The 9,764-nt window shown below is 51.6% G+C and overlaps 1 protein-coding gene across 1 annotated transcript in view; it reads right to left on the bottom strand.

The window, feature by feature from the left end:
• Nucleotides 1-7,905: 7,905 nt before the first annotated feature.
• The window catches only part of POLE4 (DNA polymerase epsilon 4, accessory subunit), a 2,690-nt gene continuing 831 nt past the window's right edge, over nt 7,906-9,764 (bottom strand). Inside the window, exons 2-4 of the mRNA XM_031062209.1 lie at nt 8,979-9,168; nt 8,651-8,692; nt 7,906-8,332 (exon numbers count right to left, since the gene is read on the bottom strand). Coding sequence (XP_030918069.1) covers nt 8,319-8,332; nt 8,651-8,692; nt 8,979-9,168 — 246 coding nt within the window. The 3' untranslated portion in view covers nt 7,906-8,318. The remainder of the gene's footprint in view (nt 8,333-8,650; nt 8,693-8,978; nt 9,169-9,764) is intronic.

Here is a 9,764-nt window from a genome sequence, read left to right as displayed (position 1 = left end):
AGGCACTGTCAGGAGCTGTGTTTGCTGTCCTGGGACAGCACAGGCTCTGCAGCCACCTGCCCAACTCAGCCCCATGGCGGCAGGTCCGGCTCTCCCCCCGGCATGGCACAGTGTGGGGGTGAGAAGGGGGTGCTCCCCAAACCCTGCTGGGGTGGGAGAGCTGGGGTGCTCTCCAAACCCTGCTCCGTGTTCCCCCGCGGGAGCCGCAGATGCGTTGGGTGAGAGGACGGGGGCAGCTCCCGCCTGGCCCGGGTGCAGATGTGCGGGAGGAGAGCGGATGGAGCCCGGCAGCTGTGCTTACCTAAGCAAGCAGGGATCCCCCGAGGAGCAGCTGCCCAAGCACCTTCCCACATCGATTTCCTGCAAAGATTTGCAAAACAAAGGCACAAAAATCCCCTGCAGCACCTCAGCAGGGACACCTCAGGACCCTCCACCCTCCCTCCAGCCTCAGGCTCTTCATTCATCCCCAAAGAAGGGCAGCAGCAAGGCACGGCTGGCAAGAAGTATTTTGGGGGCATAGCAGTGGTTTTTGAGTCAGAAACCCCTGTGCACAAAGGTATACTCAACTAGACAGTCGGGTCTCTGTTAAACTGAAGACATATCTAACAACTAAATATTTTTTAAAATAAATATCATTGTTCCTTAGTTACTTTATTAAAGAAATCCTCACTCCAAAGAAAAAGCCATTTGTTTCTTTATGGCCCTGATACATGCACGAATTAGTGGCAGCACAATACATTTTATAGCACAAGAGAATACAAATGTGAGGGTTTTACCACTCTAGTTTGATGCTAGTGTGAAGCTGCCGATGTTAGAACATCCACCTAGGAGCTCAAACCCCACATGAGGGCCCAGCTGAGCCCACCAGAGAGGAGCCAAACCCCTGGAAAGCCACCTTGAGCCATTCCTCCCTGTGTCCTGCAGAGCTCCGGACAACTTCATAGTATTCCACCTGGGAGACACAATCACATTTTTCCTTCATTTCGCAGTTCTCCAGGGTCTAAACCATCTCCCCACCACGTGAGTTTTTGACCAGAGCAGTGCTGAATTTTGTGGGCACACAGAAAAGTCCATCTGCAAGGAAACAAAATGGAAAATGAACCTGGAGCTGCACCCGAGTTTCCTGTGGCGGCAGCACAGACCACCCAGCTTTAGGCATCCAGCACCCACTGGGTGCCAAAAGGCTGTTCTCTGTGTCAGGGTCCCAGCTGGGAGTTTGGGGCTCATTCCTTCACCAGCTTGGGGCCTTAGTGGTAGGTTTTGTTCCTCCATGCCAGTTTCAGACCATGAGGAAAGGGAGGTTATTGTGGATGCAAGTTGTGACTGCTGTCCCTGACCCTGTGAAAGCCCCAGCTGTGGGGAGTGAGCACGTTATCGCTGAGAAAAACTGTATTTGAACACAAAATATTGAAGGCAGCACATTTTCAGAGCCACACTCTCACACCAGGGATGGGGGAATGTGATTTAGCATTAACTCATTCAGCATTTCCCTCTGGATTTAACAGGGACTGTGCCCTGAATGGGCTTCTCTGATGCTGGAGCCAGGGTTAAGGGCTCTCCTGGAGATGCATTCCCCAGGCACCTGCACAGGTTTGCTCTGAATGGGCACCAGGTGTGGCATCTGCCAGGGTGGGGAAGGGAAGGGAAGGGGAAGGGGAAGGGGAAGGGAATGCCCCAGTTCTGGGGTGTGGGATAAAGGAAGGCTGGTACCAGAGGGTTGGAAGGGGGAGGTGGACAGTGACCCCAGCTCTGGGGGTGCAGAACAAAATCCTGCTTTGCCTTTTCTTTCCCTATTCCAGCTTTAACTCAATGAAAATTTCCAGGGCACAAAGCAGTTCTGTCTGGATTTGACATTCCCGGTTTGGTTGGGGGGGGTGGGTTGTGGGTGGACACACCAACAGCCACATCCCTGCTGCTGTGTCACCACCACACCAGGACATGCCACCGCTGCAGGGTGGCCCAGGCAGGGGCTCAGCAACTGGAGAGAAGGGACAAGGGTCCTCCAGCTGCAATGACATCTCCTTGGAAGGGCAGAGGCACTGACTGTCCTGCGTGGCTCAGCCTTGAGCTGATGTTCTGTGCAGAAAGAAACAATATTGTTTCTGTGCTAAATCTCCTGGCTTTTCTCCCTTCACCAAGTAAATTAGGGTTAAAAATCTGCATTGCATGAGCTAGAGGAGGGGGAGAAGGATGGCTGAGCTGATGGCCAAGTGCGTTTGGGCTCTATCTAGGTCCTGCCCTGCCCCAGCCCTTGGGTGTACATCCTTCGGGGTTTGTTTGGCTCCTGGCTTTGAACGGGTTTTGAGAGTTTCCTGCCCCCTCACAACTACTTCAGCAGCTGCTGGAGGAGATCTCTTTGTTCCAGGATGGAGCTGTTTCCAGGGGAAGGAAAAGTGATTTCTGAAAGCAAGTATCTCTGGGATGCCTTAAGGGTGGGACACAAAATGACAATGGATTTCTGGACGTCAGTGATTCTGGGTGAGATTTTAACATACTCCTCCAGCCCCCCACCACCGCTCCGTTCCTCTGATGATTCCAAATTTTTACCATGACACTGAAAGTATCAGCCCGACTTTATGCGGGAAGATGCCAAAGGAAAGTGCAGAGACCTGCCCTAGGGCAGAGGCGAAGCTGGCGGCGAGTCCACATTTGCCAGCCCTGGGCTATTACTGTGACTGAGATTCTCCCTCCCCACTCCATTAATTCCCCTCCCCGGGGCAACAGAATTGTCCGGCACCTTCCACTAACACGTCTGGGAAGTAAATGCTGATTCTCTCAGCTCTGGAAGAAAGCACTTCACGCTGCCTAATTGCCTTTTCCACTTGCAGCTGGATAAGCAGCAGCTGCTGCAGCTGTGCCGCCCTCCTGCGCTGCCCAGGAGGGGACCCGGCCTCAGGCAGAGCCACTCCCGGCCCCTCCGGCTCCCGGGATCGTGGGATGAATTCCCGGGCCCTGCGCTGCTCCCGGGGCTCGGCTCAGCCCTGCCGCGGTCTCTGTCCCTCTCTAGTGGCGCTGCCACAGCCCTGCCGCAGCAGCTGCTGGCAGCTTTGAACGGATTGGCTTTCAGAAATGCCAGAAAAATTACATCAGTAAATTCCAGGACTATGGAATTTGTCAAACAGTTGTGGTAAATCATTTCAACACCACTTTCAATTCTGATAAAATCAGTTCATCTCCACTGACGTGTCTGGGTTATTTTATGAGTGAACTCACGAGACAGCTCACCAGTGCACAATGAATGAGTTCAGCTTTGTCCCAGTGGGAGGGTTTGATCCATCTGGAATTATTTCTTTCAGAGTCTCCATTTCCAAGTGATTTTTGAACCAGCAGTGTAGTTCACTGGTACTAAAAGGGCATTTTAGAGTGTCAGTAAGGAAATTGAATTTTCCAGTGCTCTGCTTCCAGCAGAGCTTTTATCATCAGGTTGGTTTCCTTGCTTTGATTGGGAGGGTTGGAGCAGAGACCCCTGAGGTCCCTCCCAGCCTGGGTTACTGATTCCATCTCTGGCTAGAGGACATTTCCCTGTATATGAGGTGCCTGTATCCCCATCCTCACCCACACACACAGCAGAGAATTATCACTGTGCTTGCAGACCTGTGTGGTAAAGGCCCAGCAACAGGAAACTCAACCCCAAAACACAACCCCAATACTCCCAAAGGCAGAGGCTCTGCTCAGCAGACTGGGTGCCCTGAGCTTGGACACTGGTGCTGATCACACAAGAGGGCTTCTTCCCATATTCCCAGAGGGAGGGAGGGAGCAAGGGAGGAAGAGGAGCTCTCCCTGCGCTGTAGGTTGGGTCAGAGCACTGCCTCACGGTAATTGTGACCTCCCAAGGAGAGTCTGGAAAGGTTTTCAGGGCCAGGAGCCGAAGCCATCCCTCAGGGCAGGTGCTGCAGTGGCAGACCTCCACCACCCCCACCTCCCTCAGGCCTCCGAGGAGCAGGAGCCACCCCGGTGCAGCCGGGCCGGCTCACAGCACCCCGGGGCAGGAACGCAGGGCTCTCCTCTCACCTGCAGCACAGGGCAGGGCCAGGGGACACACCCACATCAAAACACTGCTTGCATACCGTTTATGACAAGTTGACCCACGTGGTTGACCCAGGAAAGCCAGCTGATGTAATCTTTTTGAATTTCAGTAAAGTTTTTGATACTGTCTCTCCCAGGATCCTTCTGGACCAACTGTCCATCCCAAAGCCAGATTAACACATCATGGGATGGATGAGCAACAGGCTCATGGGTCAGGCACGAAGGGTGACAGTGGCTGGGGTGACATCAGGCTGGCACAAGTCACCAGTGAGGTTCTGCAGGGCTCCATCCTTCACCCAGTGCTCTTCAACAGCTTCATAAATGTCTTGGATGCAGGACTGGAAGGGACACTGAGCATATTCACAGACGATGCAAAACTGGGAGGAGCTGCTGACTTCCTCAAAGCCAGGGAGACACCGCAGAGAGACCTCAGGAAATCAGAGGGCTGGATCATCACCAACCATATGCAGTTCAACAAGGGAAAATGCTAGACCCCGCAAGCGGGATGGGGCAGCCCTGGGTGCAGGGACAGACTGGGAATGAGAGGCTGGAGAGCAGCGCCACGGGAAGGGCCCTGGGGGTCCTGCTCAGTGGCAAGTTGGATCTGAGTCACTGCTGTGTCCTGGCAGCCACAAGGTCCCCCCTGTGCTGGGGGGCACCAGGCCCAGGGAGGGATTGTCCCACTCTGCTCTGCCCTGGGGCAGCCTCACCTCCAGTGCTGGGGGCACTTTGGGCACCACAGGATCAGAAGGACCCAAAGCTGTTGGAGAGTGCCCAAAGGAGAGCAACAAAGATGGTGAAGAGCTTGAGCAGGAGCCATTTGAGGAGCAGCTGAGGGCACTGGGTCTGTTCAGCCTGCAGGAGACTGAAGAGAGACCTCATTGCAGTTACACCTTCCTTGTGAGGGGAACAGGAGGGGCAGACACTGATCTCTCCTCTGTGGTGACAGCAATAGGCCCCAAGGGAATGGGCTGAAGTCATGTTGGGGAGGTTGGGGCTGGGTATTAGAAAAAGGTTCTTCCTCCAGACAGAGGTCAGGCACTGCAACAGGGAATGGTCACAGCACCAAATCTGACAGAGCTCCAGGAGCACTTGGACAACGCTCTGGCGCACATGATGTGACTCTTGGGGATGGCTCTGTGCTGGGCAGGGACTTGGACTTTATGATCTTTGCAGGTCCCTTCCAACTCAGCATTTTCTGTGATTCTACGATTACATTTTCATCATTATTTACTCTTCTAAAGTTGGTGTCTCTGGAGCTGACAAGCTGTCACTGCTTGTAACAGCTCTTAATTTGGATAATTTTATCATTCCTATTGTACACAAGAAGCTGGTATTTGGCAAACACTAAAGGTTAAATTTGTGCAAGTGCTACTCTCGTGCACTGAAAAATCCTAAGAAACCTCAGAGAGTAAAGCTGTTGTGTCCTTACAGCCACTGCAAAGGGCAACAGGGCCCACAGACTGCTCCTGAAGGCCACAGACTTTTTTCTGATGAACAAATGGAGCTCTTTTATACTTCATCTGCTTTCTCTACTTTTACAGGGCATCTTGTTGTTTACCTACTGATAGCACTTACAACATCAATCCTGGGAAGCAAAAGCCTGCAGTTGCCTCAAACTTATGCAGCAATAAACAGGGAATTCAAACACAGGATCAACCATGGTGCAGCTCAGGTCCAGGGAACTGAGCTCCTTTGTGCAAAGGAATAGACACTGGCGTCAGGCTACTCATCAATTCCCGTGCTATGAAAGATGTTTAAGTGTTGGCTTATCTGGGCAACAGGTCCCCAGCATACTTCTGTCCTTAATCCCCCAAGGGAAAAGCCATTTGGAAAACTTTAACATAAAAAAACAGCTGAGGGATGGGCAAGATGTGAGTGTAGAAGCATCAAGAATCTTGGTTTCTGGAGGGTGAAGGGGAACTCAGAGGAGCTGTGGCTGTCCCATCCCTGGCAGTGTTCAAGGCCAGGTTGGACAGGGCTTGGAGCAACCTGGGATAGTGGAAGGTATCCCTGCCTGTGACAGGGGTGGAACAAGATGAGCTTTAAGGTCCCTTCCAATCCAAACAACTCCATGATTCTGTGAACGCACCGTGCCCAACACGGAGGAAATGGCTCTGCCTCCTGCAGCAGCCCCTCTCTGCAAACAGATTCCCATGCTCCTGCACTCTGCTGACAGCTCCTGCACCTGCAGTCACAAACCCCTGAGCCCAGCATTACCCCAGGTACAATTCCCCGCCATTTCTGCCTGAGCTGGGATGAGGCACTCAATGCCCAGCACAGGTCCAGCTGCTCCCTGTCCTGAACAAAATGCCTCCAGCACAAAGAAGAAATTTTGTTACAGATGGACATGACACATCTGACCCTGGCTGGGTGGGCCAAACACCCTGTTTAGTTACTCCAGGAAAACACTCTGGCACTGTTTCTCTCACTGTTTATCTGCTCTCTTTATTTCTACCTTACTGCAGAGCTGGGTGAAAGGAGTCCCCTCCCACAGCACAAAGGAGCTCATGGGCACTAAACCCCCAGACTCCTGCACAGCAGCTTCTCCTGACACAAACCCCACACTGCCTGCCAAGGGCAGCCACCCCTCCGTGCTGCTCACTGTGGAAAGCACACACCATCCACAGCAGCACCATGTGTGAGCAGAGCCCACCACAGCCCCACAGCACAGCCCTGCTCTCCCAGCCAGAGGCCAAAGCAGTGCCAAGGCCAAGAAGGGAAAAGGAACTTACAGGCAAAGATGGGAGCCTGCAAGAGCCCTGTGAGGAAGAGCACAGCTTGTGGGTCCTGCAATGCTGCACCTTGGGAAGCACAGGAAAGTCTCCAGTACCTCTGACACTTATCCCTGCCCTCCCTGGCAGGTGAGCAGGTGAACAGCTCCCAGCCACACAGGCTCACATGTCCTGGCAAATGTCCCGACTGTGAGCTGAACAAACACTTCAGCAGCCTGGGAAATGAGCATCTCTCCCACAGGATCAGGATTGTGCTCCCAGCCTGGATCAGGCTCTTAGCAAACTTCTGAGTGTTTCTTGAGAGCCACTGGATTTTCTGACAGCCTGGGAAAGCTCCCTTGAGGGGTCCTTGTTCTTATCACCACTTCCAAACTAATTTAAGTTTGTGGTGACTGGGAGCCACTCTCAAATACCCTCATTTGAAAGAACATGCATCCTTCATCCTCCTTCATCCCATTCAATGGTTTTATCTGGGGACAACCCACACCAAGTGGAGTCAGAGCTGGCACTTGGACAATGTTGGGAACACAGCAGGACATGTCCCAGCAGTGATGGCAGCATGTCCCCCACAGCCACACAGTTCTGCTGTTAACTCCAGCTAGGAAAGCTCTAGCTAATGTGGAAAAGCCCCAGTGACCTCCTGGCAGTGCTGGTGCCCATGTGCTGCCAGGGCCCCTCAGACAGGGCTGGTGGCAGCAGCGCTCCTGAACAAGGATGGACTCAGCTCCTCACCAAGAACTCAGGGTCTCTGCACCAGCTCCTCCAGGGCACAGGGCAGGGAACAGATGCAGGTCCCAGGGAAAACGTTTTGCCAGATTCAGGAGTGAGAGCACACAGGAGAACAGTGATGGCAGCATGGACACTCCCCTGGCATTCAAAATGAGGTTTGCGGGGTTGGGTTGGGGTTTTTTCCTACAATTACTTACAAGTGCAACAGTCACAGACACTTAGAGAAGCTGCACAGGCCTCGGGCCAAGCCGAGCTCCCCTGCTCATCCCCAGCTCCTGGAGGGTTTCTCTGGAATGGATGCCTTGAGAAAACAATTAGCAAAACCAAAATGCTAGAGAAGGCATCCTATCAAAACTAAACCATTTCCCACCAGGCTACAGGAACCCCAACCCAGAGCAGGAATCAGCACAGCTGCTCAACAGCAACAACATCAACAATTTAATTGTGTTAAGAGACAAACATATTAACAAAATCCACATTTAAATAAAAAAAATTCCTTGTGCCTGGGCACCTGAGCCAAGCCACTCTCTGTTCACAGCTCCGTGGTGCTGCTGAGTATCCAGAGAGGCTGGGACTGCTACTGGGAGTAACTGCTGTGTAACCTGGCCAGAGCAGAGAGCTGCACGGCAGCCACATGGGAAGGGACATACAAAACAGTTATGAAAAAATATCCATTTTAAATAAAGAACTTACAATAACTTCAACTTTATAAAAAATATCATGGTTGCCATGTCTCAATTCTAGGAATTATTTTTGAACTCTCAGCATCCTGTTTTCCATCTCACACCACCTCTGCAGTCTCTCCAGAGAGCTCTGTTTCTGTCCACCTCAGTCCAAAGTACCTGAAAATGAAAAAACATATTATAGTCTCAAGAATTAGAAGGGCAATTCTGTGAACAAATAAATCTTGTTTACAAACTGGCAAAAGAAAATGCAGTAACTTTAAGCAAATCACATGAGTAAAACCAAATCCAGCAAAAAAACCCCAACTACTGCACGTGCTTCAGGGTCCAGCTGAGCCATTCCAGTGCTCAGAGGGGCACTGCAAGCCACACTAGGAATTACTGAGGATGTGGACACAGAGAGCTTTGCAAATGATTCAGTTCTTTCTCTCCTAAGTAGGTTATTACACAAAATACTGAAATCAAGTAGAAACTCACCTTCCAAAAAAGCAAATTCATCAATAGCTTCAATGGCATTATCTGAAAAGCAAATTGAGAACAATTAAAATAGATAAACCAACTCGATATTTACATCTGTTTCAAACTGCAGCATTTGAAATTACATCACAGCACAGTGACCAATTTCAAAGAGATTCATTTGTTCTGGAGATGGTGTGTGAAATTATTACTGTAGTCTTTGGTAGAAGTTTTTCTCTGCCATCTTCAGGGAAAGAATAAATCCATAATTCAGCACCTCCAGACACGTGGGCAAATCCCCCATCAGAGCAACCCTTTGGTAAGAACAGCACAGAACATGCTCCCATACCCAGGTCTTTTCTTTGCAGGGTTTTCCTTTTCCCTTGCTGGGCATACACATAAGCATCTTTGGCTATGGTTTCAACAAACAGCTCCTGCAAGGCAAAACAGAACAGGTTCACACAGGAGAGGAGAGAGAGAATACCCCGAGGAAAAAGAAAGGTCCTACAAGGCTTCAGGATTAGATCAGAATCTTCATCCTAACATTACCCATTCTTAGTAAACAGGTCTGAAAATACCAAAGGAAATGGCTGGACAGCGATGCACAGGACAAGCAGTGAGGGAGAAAGCTGGTAAGCTCCCACATTCTCTGGGAGGCCCACTCCACACCAGGGGCTCCCAGGGCACCTTCTGAAGGGGGAAAGGTGTCCTGTGCTCAGGAGATGAATCATGGAATCCTTCAGGAGGAGAAATACCTCTAAGATCATTGTGTCCAACCATCAGCCCAGCACCACCTCCACGCTCACTCCCATCCCATGTCCCCAAGCACTACATTTTTTGAACAGTTCCAGGGATGGTCACTGCCCCGGGGAGCCTGTGCCAGAGTTTGACAATTCTCTCCATGAAGGAATTTTCCCAATATCTTAAACCTCCCCTGGCGCAGCCTGAGGCCATTTCCTCTTGTCCTGTGCCTTCCTGCTTGGGGGAAGCGACCGAGCCCCCCGGCTGTTCCCTCCTGTCACGGAGCTGTGCAGAGCCACAAGGGCCCCCCTGAGCCTCCTTTTCTCCAGGCTGAGCCCCTTTCCAGCCCCCTCAGCCTCTCCTGGGGCTCCAGACCCTTCCCCAGCTCGGGCCG

The sequence above is a fragment of the Geospiza fortis genome, unplaced genomic scaffold (assembly GCF_000277835.1).
Source record: "Geospiza fortis unplaced genomic scaffold, GeoFor_1.0 scaffold254, whole genome shotgun sequence".
NCBI classification, from domain to species: Eukaryota; Metazoa; Chordata; class Aves; order Passeriformes; family Thraupidae; genus Geospiza; species Geospiza fortis.
The sequence above is the reverse complement of the archived record's forward strand: the minus strand, read 5'-3'. Positions and strand labels throughout refer to the sequence as shown.